The sequence below is a fragment of the Rhodnius prolixus genome, unplaced genomic scaffold, assembly GCF_049639745.1.
Source record: "Rhodnius prolixus isolate KJV_2025 unplaced genomic scaffold, Rpr scaffold_1, whole genome shotgun sequence".
NCBI classification, from domain to species: Eukaryota; Metazoa; Arthropoda; class Insecta; order Hemiptera; family Reduviidae; genus Rhodnius; species Rhodnius prolixus.
Window position 1 is genome coordinate 62,497,008 of NW_027411581.1, and position 20,815 is coordinate 62,517,822.

General features: G+C 31.6%; 1 protein-coding gene and 1 long non-coding RNA gene across 5 annotated transcripts in view; one reads left to right on the top strand and one right to left on the bottom strand.

Annotated features, from left to right (window-relative positions):
- Positions 1–273: 273 nt before the first annotated feature.
- Positions 274–20,815, bottom strand: part of LPCAT (lysophosphatidylcholine acyltransferase) — a 34,368-nt gene continuing 13,826 nt past the window's right edge. For 2 of the 4 annotated variants that reach the window (XM_074112434.1, XM_074112436.1), the window contains exons 2-11: positions 15,309–15,454; positions 4,900–5,114; positions 4,244–4,356; positions 3,892–4,046; positions 3,670–3,807; positions 2,798–2,923; positions 2,521–2,677; positions 2,311–2,409; positions 1,483–1,612; positions 274–1,407 (exon numbers count right to left, since the gene is read on the bottom strand). In XM_074112434.1, the coding sequence (XP_073968535.1) occupies positions 1,298–1,407; positions 1,483–1,612; positions 2,311–2,409; positions 2,521–2,677; positions 2,798–2,923; positions 3,670–3,807; positions 3,892–4,046; positions 4,244–4,356; positions 4,900–5,114; positions 15,309–15,454 (1,389 nt within the window). In that variant the 3' untranslated portion in view covers positions 274–1,297. Of the gene's footprint in view, positions 1,408–1,482; positions 1,613–2,310; positions 2,410–2,520; positions 2,678–2,797; positions 2,924–3,669; positions 3,808–3,891; positions 4,047–4,243; positions 4,357–4,899; positions 5,115–15,308; positions 15,455–18,502; positions 18,650–18,795; positions 18,902–20,815 lie in introns of those variants that run through there. The other 2 variants (XM_074112437.1, XM_074112435.1) reach the window with 2 other exon arrangements.
- Positions 19,036–20,393, top strand: LOC141446070 (uncharacterized). The gene is made up of 2 exons (XR_012453468.1): positions 19,036–19,291; positions 19,641–20,393. It is a non-coding gene; the product is annotated as an uncharacterized lncRNA (long non-coding RNA).

The following is a 20,815-nucleotide window of genomic DNA, read 5'->3' on the forward strand; positions in this document are numbered from 1 at the left end:
GTTTTTTTTAAAATATTTTTAAATACACGAAAGTGCTAGTAATGTAAGAATTTTTTTTTTTTAAGGGTATATTACAAGCTATGGTTTTATAAAAAAATATAATAGTATCTTTTTTTGAAAAGTGTTTCTTTTATGGAAAAGAATTTGGTCTCAAACTAGACCTTTATTCCTAAATCTAGCTTCACGAATTTATCAAGTAAATACGCTATAAATAGCGTATTAAAAATTAGGAATATTATGAAGAAAATTATGCTTTAGAAGTTTTTGTAATAACTCGATATATGTAAATTAGTAAAGAACAACTCTAAAATAGAAGAAATAATTCCTTTTATAAGGTTAAAATACAGTTTACTCTGACTTTTGTTCGCATAACTGAATTACACGTAATGTTGAGAAAAATAAAGTAATTTTGTTAGAAAAGAGCACTTAGTATTTATAAATAAACATAGAACCATTTGTCCTATGTTTAGCGATTTCAAAAGCACAATATTTCACGAAACAATCAATAGTATGAATAAAGTAAATTTCATTAATAAATAAATGTTTTAAGTTTATGTACAAATAATTTTCAACGCCAGTAACAAATCAATTTAAATATTAATACCATCGCCAAAAACCAAATAAAATAAAAAGCAATTTATCAGATAATCTTATGAAGTGAAATTTGAAATACGAAAAACATAGTTTATTAAATTGAAAGGTTAACATTCAAAAGAGTATGCCAACTTAACTATGAATAAAATAACTATCGTTTGTTAAATTTTAATTGTTATAATCCAACTTTTATTTTTCTGTTTTAAATTTTATTTTTATTCCCTATATTTTTCTCAAAATTTATGAAAACTATTAATTTTTCATAAAAAAAATCGTGAATACGTAATTTTAAAACTTACGTTGTAACTGTCTGAAAAGAATTTAAGATTCCTTTTATTTATGACGAAACTTCTTTTAATTAAATGAAAAGAATTCTCATTCTCATCCTTCCTCAAAACGCAATTTTGGGATTAATGTGCAATTTTTTGGACAAGGATAATCTTTATCAATTTCATATAGGAACAGAACTTTCACACAATTTTTGTATAAAACTTCAGTCACGTTCAAAAAAAAAGTTCTATGAAAATTGATAGGACCATTTCCCACAAACTGGGCTTCACATAAGTAAAACTAAAAATACAAAAATTAATTCTCTGCTGCAAATTTTCTCTGGGGGGGCCACTAGAAACCCATTATTAGGATATTTAAGATAAAAATTAGTTGTTTTTTTTTTCAATATTTTTTTTTTTTTGTAAAATCTATATTATTTGGTTTTTGTTTCATCAAAATCTCTAGGCAATGACAGTCTTCTTAGAACATTGCCATAGATTGTAGAAAATTCTGGCTTATTTTTAGCGTAATCCTCAAACTGGCCTAAAAACAAACAATATGTTTAAATTAAGTTTATTATGATTTTAGTTATCTCAATAGAAATATTTGCGCACTTACTGTATGTAATTTTTCCCTTTGCGGCTGTGTCAACGCTAGCAAATATTCTTTCTAATTCTTCCGTTTCTAAAACTAACACTAACCGTAATACCAGACAAAAGTCTCGTTTATTTAGCTTATCTCCACAGACCTGCATAAAATAAAATGTTAATTTTTGAAAGAAATATATTTATTTACATATATACATTTTTTTTGAAGGGTTTATTGATTTACCAGGACTTGTAAATTCCTAATGTTCTCATAATAATATGCTTGTATAGAATAATGGAATTCTACAGGGATAATAAAGTTATTTTAAAGGTATGGAGATACTGGCAATCAGTTTAATTCTGTTACTTTTTGGATAATATACTACATCTTAACAAGAGAACAAAAAACACTAATTATCCACCAGTAACACTGAACGTCTAGTCATTCAAAGTTATTATGTATACATTATATATAAAATATTTTTCTTCACTTTACTGGTGATATTTACAACTATAAAAAAATGTTGAAACAAGTAAGTTTGATGTTATTTGTTCAATTCACATTTTATGACTTGATAGGAGTAATCAAATCCAGTGGTGAAACTTTTTCACGGTGAATTTCATTCAAATCAATAGGTTCGTCTATGCTACTTCCGCTTCAAGCGACGAAAAGGATTGTCTGAAAACTAAGTACAGGAGAACTGTAGCAGAATAGGATTAGGATGGAGAACTAGTAAGTAGACTGTGAAATTTGCGGTAGCGAGACGAGAGTATATAATGTTTATATAACTGCTGTAAACACACATTTATCCTGGATAAACAAACATTCAATACTAGTGCTAAATTCAAAAATTATTACCTCAAATCCAAGTCTGATCATCTCCAATTTTGTTTCCGATCTGTTAACAAGCACTACACTCAATAAGTATTCCTTCAGATCCATTAAACCGCTTCCTTCCTTTATAAAAAGTAAACGATCATTATTAGTAAAAATAAAGATTTTGCTTAAAAATGAACTACACTAACATTTTTGGTAAATACCCATAATTCTTCCTTTATATTATTTTACCTTGTCATATAAATAGAAGAGATCCTCAAGCAATGGATCTTTGTGTGAAATATTCATCAGTTTAGCAAATTGCGTGTAGGTGACCATTTTTCCCGGGCCTGTTAATAATTGTGGATTCTCGGATACCAGTTTATCCTCTATCTGAGTTCTTGATAGTCTTTAATAAATTGAGATAAAATTAACAAGTTATTTAAGAAAAGAACAACCAATACGAAAGTAGGGTATAATATTTCTTGAAACAGTAATTGTACTACACTTTTTTTCTTTCTTTACTTACCCCAGTTTTACTCTAAGTTGATGGGTTTGAAGGAGAGGCAGAGTCTGTGAATAATTTAGTTTTTTCGCTCTAGACACGAGTTTGCAATCAGCATATGTGTAATCTAAGGTTGGTATTCCAAGAGTTCTGACAAAATATGTTTTATTTTTAAAATCAGATGAAATGTTACATGGACGTCGTCAGGAGGACAGGTTGAGTCAGAGTATACGTAAAAAATAATTATAAACTAGAGGAGAAAACTAAAAATCTGCTCGTCATTACTTGATATTTTGGAAAGGAGTAAAAAGTACTGGATTGCTTGAATGCACATTTAAATTTTTTCCTGCTTATGTGCTCATACCTGTAAAACTCCTAGTCCTAAAAAAATTTATGAGAGAATAGAGCATAGCAATTTTACTACGCTAAGAATTGCCACAACATAAGTGGAGTTAAGAATTGACAGTTTGTTTGAAGGTATCTCATTCCGGGAAAATGCCCATCATTTGGTCTAAAACCATTTTTTATTGCACATGAATCACATCTATAGTAATTATCATCGGCGTTTAAACGAAAATTGATGGGATGTGTTATGTTAGACTTTCGCCTAAGATCTATGATTGTCATTATAAGAGAAATGAATATATTATGATTTCTGTATAATTAAGACAGAAATGGCAGTAATCGAAGAAAATAGCCCACTATTGAACCAGACTTCCTGGAATTCTTGGATAATACTTTATTACAATTCTTTTTTTATTATTGCTTTCTTGTGTTAAAGATCTATAAACTTTTTAGTTGCTATCCTCCTGAATAGCCGACGCCATGTATCTATATCAATAATTTTAATTATGTTATAAAAAAAACAACAAAAAACGTGGAACTAGTTAACATACTTGGCCATTAACTGTCTGACATTGTGCGCATATAACTTAGGATCAGCTTGCTCTTCAGCTGATGGTTTGTACACTGGAAGAAATTCGATTTCACATGTACTTTGTGGCTGAACAAGAGTTAACCACATCAACTTTAAGCTGAAAATGTTCATAAAGGATTAAGTAACTATTAAAATAATATGTACTTTTTATTACATCTAATTAAAAGATTTTAATACTAACACTCCAGGGCCTTCCCACGTCCACGTGACTGTATCAAGTTTATTAGGATACCTGATCAATACTGGCTGTATAGGAACTCCAGGATAAAAAGCTCCAGCTTTAAAGGTGATTAGACACGATCTATTAGTGCAAGTACCTTCCGGAAATATTAAAATCTGTTGAAAAATTAAAAAATATATATATATATATATATAATATTAAATATTGCTGAGTGATTCTAATTTATATGAGCAAGACATGTATAATTTCATTTTACTAAAAAAAGAAATAGTAATAACTGCGATAAGCTGCGATTAACGATACGTAAATAATTCGCGACCTATGTTTTAAAGATAACCATACGAAAAGGTACCTGAGACCAATCTTGTTCAGAATTAACTCTAGTTATTATGTCTTGAATAGTTTTTGCTCTTGAGTCGTGATCTTCTCTTCTCACATAAATAGGCTGCGTATAGTTAATTATTTCTGAAATAAATTACAAATATTATAAAAAAAAAAAAAAATTAAAAATAGGGGACCCACCAACATTTTATTAATTTTCGCTACTAACAAATGGTTATTGGCACCCGGAGCTTCTATATGAGTTCTGTACGCTTCCGGATCATAAGCTGAAAAAAAAAACAGCGCGTAAACAATGAAAAGAATGCTTCCATCCCGAATTGTTAAATGGGATGGAACGCACTCGTTTACTGTAGACTTCTTTATACAGTCAATAAAAGGAATTGATCAGTTGGTAGTCTTGCAAGTCAGAAGTCTCGGGGTTCAATACCAGCCATGCTGTTCTTGGATTTCCTCTGCTATGGGCTTCTATACCCATTACAGTAATGGACATTGTTCTCTTAAGCGAACACTGTTTGAAAGCAGCAGTTAACCAAGGCATCCGGTGCCACTTACCTTAGACGTTTATGCGCTTTAAATATATTTTTTTTAAAAAAATCAATCTCCAAAGATAATGAAAGTAATATTTATGAGATCCAATGAATAGTAGTAACTGAAATACAAACTTACTGCCAAGCCAGGGATTATTTCCGCTCTCTGTTCTAACTATAATAGATGGGAAACCAGTAACATATACTATAACAGCGTCCAGAAAAGTTGAATGCGGAGCGATGACAAGTATTGGAGCTTCCTTTCTTGATGCTTGTTTTCCTTTGACTACAACCGACATCCCTCCAGCATGATAGGTCAATCTCATGATCCATGCTATGAGCTCTTTCACTTTCCTGGAAAAAAATAAATAATTATAATAATAAATTTAATAAAAATAATAAATTTCTAGTTGGATTATTGTCTAGGCCTGGTCTTGATCAGAACGCAATAAAATAAAAGAAAAAACAAATTAAATTAAACAATATAAGTCTTAAAGTGATAGTAATAAGAGCAAGAAATTACAATTTAACAAAGCAAGATATATTTTCGGCTAAATTAGAAATGCAAACTTGATAACTTACAAATTAAAAATTTTACAGAGAATTTTTTTTTTTTTAGGGCTTTTTAAAAGTGGAAGGGACTTTACAATACCTTTTTGGATTAATTATTAGTTTATGTGGAAACAGGCAGATAGACTAGCTTCGCTCAGAATCAAGCAGCCTCGTTCCATCAAGGACATTAAGGTTAATCATAAATAACAGTTAATCAAGAATTTTTATCAGAGGCTATTGAACCAATAATTGCTTCGACTCATTTTTTTTTGGTAATGCAACAATAATACTGATCTGGTTTTTATTTTTATAAGTAGGGCCTTTTTAAATCCCAATAATTGAAGATTAGAATAACTTCTGCCTTTGAACTATTAAAAAATCAGTTTTATCCAAAAATTCTAATAAATAGAAATAAAAGTGACACCAATCGCTGCCTTTTTTTAAAATTAGAACTCTTGATCATTTTGGTGAAACTTCTATTTCAACAATGTTTTGCGATTGCAAAACAAATTCTGTTTAATGATTTCAATGTAATATTATAATTTCAATGAATTATAATATAACAATACTTTATTTTTATTTTAAAAACTAGTTCACATACAAAAACAAATTAAATGCAAGTATTCACAGATTAGAAATTTTCATCAGCCGGAGATAGATCTTTTAAATGAATTAACAGAAAGGAGATAACGGAATAATCTTATTCTCTCTTTTTTTCCCCATTTGCTTGAAAAAAAAAAAAAAAAAAAACGGAATTGTTTAAGAAGAATTTTGGACCAAAAAACAAAACAGAATAATAATAATAATAAAACAATTATGGCAAAGTAAAGACTGGAAAATAAAGAAAATACATTAAATATATTTATTGTTCATTGTTTTTGGTGATTGATTCATTATTCCAGTAGGAAGAAAGAATAATGCCAATTTCGGTCATTATTTATTTTTATTTCTTGCAGAGCTTTCGACCTAAGGGACTAGATCATCTTCTTATATATATTAGCAATTTTAGTTTGATGATACATTGTTAACATAAAGGTTGGTAGTTCTTCTGTTCAGGCTGATTAGGTACCTACAAAAAATATGACTAAAATTGGCAATCTTTCTTCCGTTTAAAAAGAAAGTTTAATTTATTAGATGCAATAAAAGTGATACCAAATAAATTGAAAAAACCAGAAATCTGAAAACATCTCTAAAAAAAAAAAAGAATAGAAATTACTACTTTATAACGTTCAAATCCAGTTGAAAACTCAACAAATTTGAATTTATAAGAAAGTAAAAGTTGGTCAAGGTGCACAGCCTCAATATTGTCATCTATGAAGATGAAAGTGTATTAACTTAAAATGTAGTTTATTAATTTATTTACATAATTATTTTCGATAAATAATTTAGACTGCAAACTTGTTACAAGAATGCAGAAACGGAAAAATTAAAATAGTCTCTTATTATTAAATCAAAAGTTAGAAACTTCTATTTCTTTTTTTAGTCAACTATAAACCAATATTAAATTAATATAAGAGCTAAATTCAATGCATTTACCTAGCACACTATGGTTAGCGCCGAACTGTAAGAGGTTACAAGTTAAGTTGCAGGAGAAAAATTCTTATTATATAAATAGAATTAGAAGTTAACATCAAAAATAGGCTGGTAAAGAGAATTTTGAAAGGTGTTTGTCAAATAAAAGGAGAAGCGCTTCAATGTCAAAATTTCTATTTATCGTGAGTTGCAATTTTCAAAGGTTTCATATAAATAACAAACAAAGACCATTTAATAAACAAGTTCAATGAATAAATTCATAGACAGCTAGTAATAATTTATTATCAATGTTTTCATAGCCAAGAACTGTAGACAGGCTGCGGAAAATGGGCAACACGCACTAAAACCAGGTAGAGTAATTGTTGGGCTAAATACCAAAACTATCCAATACATAGTTCCTCACTAACAATCATATGTACCATATTCTATCATTCAGATTAGTTTGTAATGCAGTAATGTTCTTTATTTTCGGTGTTATTAAGCCGTTAACTTTTTATTGCATAATCAGATAATTTATCAAATACCTATGGGGGAAAAATTAGTAAAAAAAATCCAACTCGTGTTTTTCCTAGAAATATTGACCAAAAGGAATGGGCCAGTCTCATTGGCGGATTAGAGGTGTGAAATGTAGGCGGTCACTACGTATTGTCAGCTGATGACGTCGTCATGCAATAAGCCACTCCCGGTCCAATGAGAGCAGAGTTAGCCAGTGCAAAAAATAGTGGTACTTTACTTTTATATTTTTGCCTATATTGTTTATTTATCTTTATTGTTATGAACGTTATTGATTATGGATTAAATTAGAAGTACAATAGAGGTAAGATCATGCAGGAATAATCTTTATTTTCGGTGTTTTTAAGGCGTTAACTTCTTATTGCAAAATCAGATAATTTATTAAATACCTATGGGAGAAAAATTAGTAAAAAAAATCTAACTCCTATTTTTCCTAGAAATATTGACCAAAAGGAATGGGCCAGTCTCATTGGCGGATTAGAGGTATGAAATGTAGGCGGTCACTACGTATTGTCAGCTGATGTCGTCGTCATGCAATAAGCCACTCCCGGTCCAATGAGAGCAGAGTTAGCCAGTGCAAAAAATAGTGGTACTTTACTTTTATATTTTTGCCTATATTGTTTATTTATCTTTATTGTTATGAACGTTATTGATTATGGATTAAATTAGAAGTACAATAGAGGTAAGATCATGCAGGAATAATCTTTATTTTCGGTGTTTTTAAGGCGTTAACTTTTTATTGCAAAATCAGATAATTTATTAAATACCTATGGGAGAAAAATTAGTAAAAAAAATCCAACTCGTGTTTTTCCTAGAAATATTGACCAAAAGGAATGGGCCAGACTCATTGGCGGATTAGAGGTGTGAAATGTAGGCGGTCACTATGTATTGTCAGCTGATGACGTCGTCATGCAATAAGCCACTCCCGGTCCAATGAGAGCAGAGTTAGCCAGTGCAAAAAATAGTGGTACTTTACTTTTATATTTTTGCCTATATTGTTTATTTATCTTTATTGTTATGAACGTTATTGATTATGGATTAAATTAGAAGTACAATAGAGGTAAGATCATGCAGGAATAATCTTTATTTTCGGTGTTTTTAAGGCGTTAACTTTTTATTGCAAAATCAGATAATTTATTAAATACCTATGGGAGAAAAATTAGTAAAAAAAATCCAACTCGTGTTTTTCCTAGAAATATTGACCAAAAGGAATGGGCCAGTCTCATTGGCGGATTAGAGGTGTGAAATGTAGGCGGTCACTACGTATTGTCAGCTGATGACGTCGTCATGCAATATGCCACTCCCGGTCTAATGAGAGCAGAGTTAGCCAGTGCAAAAAATAGTGGTACTTTACTTTTATTTTTTTGCCTATATTGTTTATTTATCTTTATTGTTATGAACGTTATTGATTATGGATTAAATTAGAAGTACAATAGAGGTAAGATCATGCAGGAATAATCTTTATTTTCGGTGTTTTTAAGGCGTTAACTTTTTATTGCAAAATCAGATAATTTATTAAATACCTATGGGAGAAAAATTAGTAAAAAAAATCCAACTCGTGTTTTTCCTAGAAATATTGACCAAAAGGAATGGGCCAGTCTCATTGGCGGATTAGAGGTGTGAAATGTAGGCGGTCACTACGTATTGTCAGCTGATGACGTCGTCATGCAATAAGCCACTCCCGGTCCAATGAGAGCAGAGTTAGCCCGTGCAAAAAATAGTGGTACTTTACTTTTATATTTTTGCCTATATTGTTTATTTATCTTTATTGTTATGAACGTTATTGATTATGGATTAAATTAGAAGTACAATAGAGGTAAGATCATGCAGGAATAATCTTTATTTTCGGTGTTTTTAAGGCGTTAACTACTTATTGCAAAATCAGATAATTTATTAAATACCTATGGGAGAAAAATTAGTAAAAAAAATCTAACTCGTATTTTTCCTAGAAATATTGACCAAAAAGAATGGGCCAGTCTCATTGGCGGATTAGAGGTGTGAAATGTAGGCGGTCACTACGTATTGTCAGCTGATGTCGTCGTCATGCAATAAGCCACTCCCGGTCCAATGAGAGCAGAGTTAGCCAGTGCAAAAAATAGTGGTACTTTACTTTTATATTTTTGCCTATATTGTTTATTTATCTTTATTGTTATGAACGTTATTGATTATGGATTAAATTAGAAGTACAATAGAGGTAAGATCATGCAGGAATAATCTTTATTTTCGGTGTTTTTAAGGCGCTAACTTTTTATTGCAAAATCAGATAATTTATCAAATACCTATGGGAGAAAAATTAGTAAAAAAAATCCAACTCGTGTTTTTCCTAGAAATATTGACCAAAAGGAATGGGCCAGTCTCATTGGCGGATTAGAGGTGTGAAATGTAGGCGGTCACTACGTATTGTCAGCTGATGACGTCGTCATGCAACAAGCCACTCCCGGTCCAATGAGAGCAGAGTTAGCCAGTGCAAAAAATAGTGGTACTTTACTTTTATTTTTTTGCCTATATTGTTTATTTATCTTTATTGTTATGAACGTTATTGATTATGGATTAAATTAGAAGTACAATAGAGGTAAGATCATGCAGGAATAATCTTTATTTTCGGTGTTTTTAAGGCGTTAACTTTTTATTGCAAAATCAGATAATTTATTAAATACCTATGGGAGAAAAATTAGTAAAAAAAATCCAACTCGTGTTTTTCCTAGAAATATTGACCAAAAGGAATGGGCCAGTCTCATTGGCGGATTAGAGGTGTGAAATGTAGGCGGTCACTACGTATTGTCAGCTGATGACGTCGTCATGCAATATGCCACTCCCGGTCTAATGAGAGCAGAGTTAGCCAGTGCAAAAAATAGTGGTACTTTACTTTTATTTTTTTGCCTATATTGTTTATTTATCTTTATTGTTATGAACGTTATTGATTATGGATTAAATTAGAAGTACAATAGAGGTAAGATCATGCAGGAATAATCTTTATTTTCGGTGTTTTTAAGGCGTTAACTTTTTATTGCAAAATCAGATAATTTATTAAATACCTATGGGAGAAAAATTAGTAAAAAAAATCCAACTCGTGTTTTTCCTAGAAATATTGACCAAAAGGAATGGGCCAGTCTCATTGGCGGATTAGAGGTGTGAAATGTAGGCGGTCACTACGTATTGTCAGCTGATGACGTCGTCATGCAATAAGCCACTCCCGGTCCAATGAGAGCAGAGTTAGCCCGTGCAAAAAATAGTGGTACTTTACTTTTATATTTTTGCCTATATTGTTTATTTATCTTTATTGTTATGAACGTTATTGATTATGGATTAAATTAGAAGTACAATAGAGGTAAGATCATGCAGGAATAATCTTTATTTTCGGTGTTTTTAAGGCGTTAACTTCTTATTGCAAAATCAGATAATTTATTAAATACCTATGGGAGAAAAATTAGTAAAAAAAATCTAACTCGTATTTTTCCTAGAAATATTGACAAAAAAGAATGGGCCAGTCTCATTGGCGGATTAGAGGTGTGAAATGTAGGCGGTCACTACGTATTGTCAGCTGATGTCGTCGTCATGCAATAAGCCACTCCCGGTCCAATGAGAGCAGAGTTAGCCAGTGCAAAAAATAGTGGTACTTTACTTTTATATTTTTGCCTATATTGTTTATTTATCTTTATTGTTATGAACGTTATTGATTATGGATTAAATTAGAAGTACAATAGAGGTAAGATCATGCAGGAATAATCTTCATTTTCGGTGTTTTTAAGGCGTTAACTTCTTATTGCAAAATCAGATAATTTATTAAATACCTATGAGAGAAAAATTAGTAAAAAAAATCTAACTCGTATTTTTCCTAGAAATATTGACCAAAAAGAATGGGCCAGTCTCATTGGCGGATTAGAGGTGTGAAATGTAGGCGGTCACTACGTATTGTCAGCTGATGTCGTCGTCATGCAATAAGCCACTCCCGGTCTAATGAGAGCAGAGTTAGCCAGTGCAAAAAATAGTGGTACTTTACTTTTATATTTTTGCCTATATTGTTTATTTATCTTTATTGTTATGAACGTTATTGATTATGGATTAAATTAGAAGTACAATAGAGGTAAGATCATGCAGGAATAATCTTTATTTTCGGTGTTTTTAAGGCGTTAACTTCTTATTGCAAAATCAGATAATTTATCAAATACCTATGGGAGAAAAATTAGTAAAAAAAATCCAACTCGTGTTTTTCCTAGAAATATTAAAGGAATGGGCCAGTCTCATTGGCGGATTAGAGGTGTGAAATGTAGGCGGTCACTACGTATTGTCAGCTGATGACGTCGTCATGCAATAAGCCACTCCCGGTCTAATGAGAGCAGAGTTAGCCAGTGCAAAAAATAGTGGTACTTTACTTTTATATTTTTGCCTATATTGTTTATTTATCTTTATTGTTATGAACGTTATTGATTATGGATTAAATTAGAAGTACAATAGAGGTAAGATCATGCAGGAATAATCTTTATTTTCAGTGTTTTTAAGGCGCTAACTTTTTATTGCAAAATCAGATAATTTATCAAATACCTATGGGAGAAAAATTAGTAAAAAAAATCCAACTCGTGTTTTTCCTAGAAATATTGACCAAAAGGAATGGGCCAGTCTCATTGGCGGATTAGAGGTGTGAAATGTAGGCGGTCACTACGTATTGTCAGCTGATGACGTCGTCATGCAACAAGCCACTCCCGGTCCAATGAGAGCAGAGTTAGCCAGTGCAAAAAATAGTGGTACTTTACTTTTATTTTTTTGCCTATATTGATTATTTATCTTTATTGTTATGAACGTTATTGATTATGGATTAAATTAGAAGTACAATAGAGGTAAGATCATGCAGGAATAATCTTTATTTTCGGTGTTTTTAAGGCGTTAACTTTTTATTGCAAAATCAGATAATTTATTAAATACCTATGGGAGAAAAATTAGTAAAAAAAATCCAACTCGTGTTTTTCCTAGAAATATTGACCAAAAGGAATGGGCCAGTCTCATTGGCGGATTAGAGGTGTGAAATGTAGGCGGTCACTACGTATTGTCAGCTGATGACGTCGTCATGCAATAAGCCACTCCCGGTCCAATGAGAGCAGAGTTAGCCCGTGCAAAAAATAGTGGTACTTTACTTTTATATTTTTGCCTATATTGTTTATTTATCTTTATTGTTATGAACGTTATTGATTATGGATTAAATTAGAAGTACAATAGAGGTAAGATCATGCAGGAATAATCTTTATTTTCGGTGTTTTTAAGGCGTTAACTTCTTATTGCAAAATCAGATAATTTATTAAATACCTATGGGAGAAAAATTAGTAAAAAAAATCTAACTCGTATTTTTCCTAGAAATATTGACCAAAAAGAATGGGCCAGTCTCATTGGCGGATTAGAGGTGTGAAATGTAGGCGGTCACTACGTATTGTCAGCTGATGTCGTCGTCATGCAATAAGCCACTCCCGGTCCAATGAGAGCAGAGTTAGCCAGTGCAAAAAATAGTGGTACTTTACTTTTATATTTTTGCCTATATTGTTTATTTATCTTTATTGTTATGAACGTTATTGATTATGGATTAAATTAGAAGTACAATAGAGGTAAGATCATGCAGGAATAATCTTCATTTTCGGTGTTTTTAAGGCGTTAACTTCTTATTGCAAAATCAGATAATTTATTAAATACCTATGAGAGAAAAATTAGTAAAAAAAATCTAACTCGTATTTTTCCTAGAAATATTGACCAAAAAGAATGGGCCAGTCTCATTGGCGGATTAGAGGTGTGAAATGTAGGCGGTCACTACGTATTGTCAGCTGATGTCGTCGTCATGCAATAAGCCACTCCCGGTCTAATGAGAGCAGAGTTAGCCAGTGCAAAAAATAGTGGTACTTTACTTTTATATTTTTGCCTATATTGTTTATTTATCTTTATTGTTATGAACGTTATTGATTATGGATTAAATTAGAAGTACAATAGAGGTAAGATCATGCAGGAATAATCTTTATTTTCGGTGTTTTTAAGGCGTTAACTTCTTATTGCAAAATCAGATAATTTATTAAATACCTATGGGAGAAAAATTAGTAAAAAAAATCTAACTCGTATTTTTCCTAGAAATATTGACCAAAAAGAATGGGTCAGTCTCATTGGCGGATTAGAGGTGTGAAATGTAGGCGGTCACTACGTATTGTCAGCTGATGTCGTCGTCATGCAATAAGCCACTCCCGGTCTAATGAGAGCAGAGTTAGCCAGTGCAAAAAATAGTGGTACTTTACTTTTATATTTTTGCCTATATTGTTTATTTATCTTTATTGTTATGAACGTTATTGATTATGGATTAAATTAGAAGTACAATGGAGGTAAGATCATGCAGGAATAATCTTTATTTTCGGTGTTTTTAAGGCGTTAACTTCTTATTGCAAAATCAGATAATTTATTAAATACCTATGGGGGAAAAATTAGTAAAAAAAATCCAACTCGAGTTTTTCCTAGAAATATTGACCAAAAGGAATGGGCCAGTCTCATTGGCGGATTAGAGGTGTGAAATGTAGGCGGTCACTACGTATTGTCAGCTGATGACGTCGTCATGCAATAAGCCACTCCCGGTCCAATGAGAGCAGAGTTAGCCAGTGCAAAAAATAGTGGTACTTTACTTTTATATTTTTGCCTATATTGTTTATTTATCTTTATTGTTATGAACGTTATTGATTATGGATTAAATTAGAAGTACAATAGAGGTAAGATCATGCAGGAATAATCTTTATTTTCGGTGTTTTTAAGGCGTTAACTTTTTATTGCAAAATCAGATAATTTATCAAATACCTATGGGAGAAAAATTAGTAAAAAAAATCTAACTCGTATTTTTCCTAGAAATATTGACCAAAAAGAATGGGCCAGTCTCATTGGCGGATTAGAGGTGTGAAATGTAGGCGGTCACTACGTATTGTCAGCTGATGACGTCGTCATGCAATAAGCCACTCCCGGTCCAATGAGAGCAGAGTTAGCCAGTGCAAAAAATAGTGGTACTTTACTTTTATATTTTTGCCTATATTGTTTTTTTATCTTTATTGTTATGAACGTTATTGATTATGGATTAAATTAGAAGTACAATAGAGGTAAGATCATGCAGGAATAATCTTTATTTTCGGTGTTTTTAAGGCGTTAACTTCTTATTGCAAAATCAGATAATTTATCAAATACCTATGGGAGAAAAATTAGTAAAAAAAATCCAACTCGTGTTTTTCCTAGAAATATTGACCAAAAAGAATGGGCCAGTCTCATTGGCGGATTAGAGGTGTGAAATGTAGGCGGTCACTTTTTACTGTCAGGTGATGACGTCGTCATGCTGTAAGCCACTTCCCTCTGTAGAATCCTTGATGGAAAAACACCATTTAGTAGGCATTACTTACCTGAGCTAAATAAATGAAAGCGTAGATTGAGCTTCAGACTGCGTAGAAACTAGGCCATACTTATATATTAAGTTGACAAAGCACTTTTTTGTTTTTATAGCCTTACAACTATTACAATCTTTACCAAGGTCTTAGTTATCTATCATAACTCACCACCTCAATTTACTTATTCAATAAGTAGTAATTAATACTCAGCCTTCAAATAGTACTTATTATTATCTTTATTTGTTAAAACAAATGTCATTGGGTCTCAAGAAACAGGAAACACTTTTTATTTGTTTATCTTCTCTTTTTGAAAATTGTGCCACAGTTATTTATAGTTTTACTAAAAATATATTTGACATCCTATAAGTCAATGCAATCACTTTAAATATTTGTTAAACTTAATAGACCACATCTAATAAAAAAAACACTATTCTAGTTTTTTGTTGAATTAGACCCTCAGAAACTGTAACAAATGAAATTTAAAATTGGCTAATATTTTAAAATAAATTTTATTCTCATTTTGCTCTAAAATTACACAATAAAGAAGAGTAATTTAGATATGACACACCTTCGCCAACCAATTAAAGGTTTGTTGACTAAATCTTCTTCTGACAGACCAATTAAGCCCAAAACTGCCAGACACCAAGCTATCACCAAAAGACTAACTATGATGAACAGCCGAAGAGGTAGTACAACTACGGTCAGCAAACCAGCCTGTAAAGAAATAAAATGAAATGGTTAGATTATATTGTCAACGATGTCCGTCTAGCCCAGAGATGGCGAACCTTTTTGTGACGTGGGTCAAATTTTGTTCATTTTTTTCTTTTTTTAGTACTAGCTGTTGGTTCACTAATGCCCATTTGCACAAGAGTTAAGTTTAACATTTTAAATTGAATATTTTCAAAACTAAACATCTTTAAAATTCATTTGGCTTAACGGGTAAAACGGGACGAAACAAGTGGCTATGGAAGTCTCTTTTTACAAACAAACCTGGACAAAACCTGAACAAAAGTGTGTTTTATCTGAAGAAAAATCTAAATATGGTTATTTGCTTTGGGTTGTCGATTTTTTAAAAAAAATTAAATATGTGTAAAATTAAAGACATTTTATTTGATATTTTGTAAACACTTTTGCTTTATTTTAAATACTACAAAAGCATTTGTCGTCATTTGCGTTTTAGAACTGTAATGATCCAACTAAAGCTTATAGATAGCATTTAAAAAGCTTTTGTGTCAATGCGTGATTGAATATATGTAAATTATCCACACAATTAGAAAATCTAAATGAACCCGCGTGCAAACAAACAAATGGTTGCCTAGCAATTGTGGGCCAGTAAAAAAGCTTGCGCGGGGTCACAGGTTCGCCATCACTGATCTAGCCCATCTTGAAAGTCTAGAGATTTTTTTTTTTCGACTTCGTATAAACAGCATAAGCCGTTGATAAATTTAAAGAAGTTATTAAGAAAATTAGGAGACGTATCCAACATTAAACTAAAATTCTTTAAGCGATCACTAAAAAAGGTTAAGTGCAACTAAACGTTCAGCACAAAAATAATGTTCGACGAAAATTAAACGTAAAAACTCGAATAGTAGAGAGAAAGAATTACTCATAGCACGATGAACTATTCAGCCTAAAAAGAAATTTTAAGTAAAACTAAAATGTCAAACCAAATAAAAATCTTTGTAATTTAATCCTCCTCCACTTAAAAACAAATTTCAATTTCTAAAAATGTTAAAAAAAAATTATTGTGAAACATCTCTTTTGCAAATTTTGAAAGTAAAATAAATTTAAATTTGATAAAGAAAGCTTTTTGGTAAAACTAATTATAAGCAACAAAATGGTTAAACTAAAGTGCATAATAATTCTTCGTTGTCCTAGATAGTCTCCTATTTAAATTGGAGTCATAAAAGTGTTATTTTAAAATGAATGACTCTATGTACAGTGTAAAGTTGTTTTACTTGATTGTTAATTGTAATAAAGTCAAGTAAATTGCATGCCATTTACAGATATAGAAAGAAGGTTGAAGGCATTTAGGCCACAGATAAATAATCATCTGCCAAAATACTGGTGAACGTAGCATGTAGTAGGTGTACCGAGGCTAAAAGAAAACCTTGTAAAAAAGCTTAACATCGTATTTTTAAAATGGGTGCTGGCTGTTTCAAGTATCATAGAACTCTAGTGCATGATAATTCAGTTCTCTATTGAGATTAAACAAAAATTAACCACGTGCAACTTCTATCACCTTGGAAATTGGACATCAACTGTCACACTGTTATTGCCAAACACCAGAGTGGTAGATTAGCCTCTTAAGTGTAATATATTGTTATTAATATTACAATCTCATAATGCCCTAGATTAATTTTAGCAGAACCGGTTTTTTGAATTTAGTTTTCGTCGGAATTTTGCATTTTGAGGTCCGCTGAATCAGAAAAAAAGTGGCGTGTGAGTTTGGTGTCTCAAAACAAGAACAACAAAATTGCAGAAAGATGAAACTGAATATCATCATTTTAATGGTCTCATTAAATTTCTTCAATCAGAAGCACCACTTTATTGAATGGTGACGTTTCTGAATATTTTTCAAACATGTCTCTAAACTTCATATTTACACTAAAAAAATGTAAGTATATGAATACCATACTTCTTCTAGAACATGTCGAGGTCGGATTTTCGCTTTAAGTGTTATTTCGGTTGTAATGTACATTTTTATAATCTACATATATAATGTTCGTGTTGCAATAAGCCTCTTGAGGCTGCGGTGCCGTGGGGCGTAGGTTCCGTCCCATCTCTTGTGCTATTCTAGGTACAGAAATCGTAGCATTTAGCCAGGTAACGTTGGTCTGATATCACGGACTAAGAATGGAAGGGGAGGAGGAACGTGTATGAGATCAGATACCAGGAAAAGAATAAGTCCTAAGAAGAACTTAGGTACTGGGTATTCAGCAGAAATTTCACGAGAGAAGTTGGGATTAGTGAAGAAGGAGAGAAATGGCTCAGGATAGAGATAGTTGATGAAAACAGCAACTCCTACAAATCCCTCTCTGGGCAAGCTGCGACAGTTATATTTAACATTATATTATGAATCACTTTAATGGGTCGTAAAGGTTGAAAAGCAGACTAGCTTCGTACTTTTCTCTCCAGTTATTTTAACCGTGAAAAAAGAGTTCATTCTTGTAATGAATGGTGGCCTATATCAGTTAGGTTCTTTTTTTTTTTTTATTCTCATCACTTTACCAAGATTGTAACTGTGACCAATCAAAGATAATAGTATTCATTCTTTATAACTCAAACGTCACTTTTGTTCCTGGCATGCTCCCACTAATTCAACAAAGGGTACTGTTTCCGTTAGGGTCTCCTAATCGTTACCAGTAATGAAGCGGATTTACTATGCTCTAGTTTTGGACTGAGTGTCACTTGAGTAAGGATGCAAGCGTGGGCTAACACTTGGCGACTCATTGAACGTGAAAGAAAATCGTTTTGGTGTGTGATGAACATATTGTAGGCAATAGCAACTGAAGCATATTTTTTTTAACCATTTTTCAATTGTCTTAGAACAAAGTACTTCTAAATTAACACACATTTCTTTCAAATGCAAAAATGTCAACATATCGTACATTAATATTAAATACTTTATAAAAACATGCTTGCAAGAGACAGTACCATTTTTCTCTAACCTTTTCTCAAGGATAGCGATCTGGCTGAATGCTACGATTTCTGCACAGGGCTTTACTTATAAGATACTTCTTTTATGTACAATCTACTTACTTTCTCTCAATTTTTCTCAGGTTTCTCCATGGACACTATTACTCACATAAAACATGATGTATAATTATAAAAATGTATATTACAACCGAAATAGCACTTAAACATTCTTCATGTTTCTTTAAGAATGAATGATAAGAATGATTATTTTAAGAGAAGGTTCCAAATACATAAATGGCTGTTATCCGATCAGTAGGTTAATCAGTAGATTAACGCAAGAAGCCTGTATTTTGGAAAGAGAGAATTTTACAAAGTAAAGAATAAATTTTAGTGTGACATTTTCTTTCCATACAGACCTATTTGGACAATCAAATTCTAGTTTGCCACCCGAAGTAGGTTTCCACAATTTCCTATTTGATCTCTTTTAACAGGTGTAAGTTTTTGTTATGGACTGGCGTGTGGGCAACTCTTTTATTTGAAAAGTTGAAAAAAAAAAATAATAATAAAATTTATGGCTGATAATGAAACAGAAAAAAATACAAATAATATCTTAAAATCAGCCAACGGGAGGTGCTCTGTTGCAAAATCAATTTTCCAAGTTTTTTTGGGGGGAAATTTTCTCAAAATTAATTCTTACACATTGCGTAAGACGACATGATAGCCGAGATGTTAGAAGCAAGTTTAAAAGTAGGTTCGCTAGTTGCCTCTGTTTGCGACACGTTTGGTAGTTGGTCGTAAAGCCCGCCCGGAGAAAAAACTACGAATATTTCGTGAAGTCTCAGTCACGTAATTGCCCTGTGTGTGTTCAGAAATGAATGAGATGCTATTGTGCTATTCATGTTTACGAGCCAGGTGAGTAATGAAATTTATTTTTATTTACTTATAAAAGATCTTTGAAACTAAAGAAAATGACCACTAATAAATAAAATAATATGGAATGGCAGACAACTATGTTGGTAAATTCCTTCCACTCTATTTGACATCTTAACTTGCTGAATGTTGTAAAGTCTAGATTGAAAGAATGTCCAATACAACAAGCAAAACGTATGCGTGTTATTGTGGACGTGTGCCTTGAATTGTTGTACTTATTCACGCAATGAATCGTGTTTAAAGGAATTACATTACATTCTTGGGTATATAACTATATTAATGAAAGTGTGCCACTTTACTGGAAAAAGTTTTTCTCTTACGTGCTTTTCAGACCTATATATTCGGTCCTACCACTTATACTAATGAGGAGTCAATGTGTTGCTGAAAATCCAGGACTAAAGAAAATACCACAATTGCAATCAGCATTACAATACCTTTTATTCTTCAGTTCCGAGTGATAACTCCCTTACAGAATTGCTACTGTGCTGATAAGAACAATGATAACGTTTTATCGCTATCAGAAAGAGGAATAGGAATGGAGAATGGTAAATTTATAAAAAATACATTAATTCAAATTCAGATTACCTGAAAACTGAATTTAGAAAATTTGCCATGATTACGTAATGATTAAAACAATTAAATTAATAAATGTAAAAAATAAAAAGAAGAATTAGGAAATAAAAAGTTAGGGAAAGAAAGTACTTATTAACATTTTTGTAATTTCCTGTTAAACATGATATTGCATGCACACAGTTGTTAGTTGTCAAGTTAAACTCGCTCTTGAACTTGTGATGCAATCTGATGAATGCAATTTCTTTCGTTTACGTATACATAATACTGATTTTTACTTCTTTTTTTTTTTGCAATAAACGTTAAACACATTATTACTTTTATGCTCTAGATGTGTAGTTAATTATTGTCGACATTTCTTCTCTTTTTTTCCAATTGTGACACTAATTAGTTAGTAGTGTGTAGTCGGGTGTCACTGCAGTTGTATGTTGTTGTTTTTTTTCTTTTTAGCACATACTTCAGCAATTATGTTTTAAGTGTATTTGTAAAGAAAATTAAATTTATAATTGGAAAATTTTCAGTAAGCTCAAATTCAATATTTATCCTATTTTACTGAGGCTTTTTTCACTGGTTTTTGCCGACTTCGTTCATCAAGAAATTTTACTTTACTGATGCAGTTTTACTTTCTCTTAGTTTATTGATGTAAGAGAAAGTGTTGTAATTGTGTAGAACTTTCATCTTGAGATTTCCTCGCAAATAATAAATTTTTAGACCCCTTGAGTAAGAGGTCCGGTTCTATTTTTAGTCAACACAGAAATTTTAAGACATAATGTTAAAATATTTGCAATCTGCTTCTTTTTTTTCTTTCGTTAATAGAGTGTAACTCTATCCACATTCCACTAAATGTGTTTGAGCAGAAGATAGCAAATAATAACTTGAGCAGCTTAATTTTGGATAAAATTGAAATATCTGCTTCAGTAGTGAAAAATTTGGATA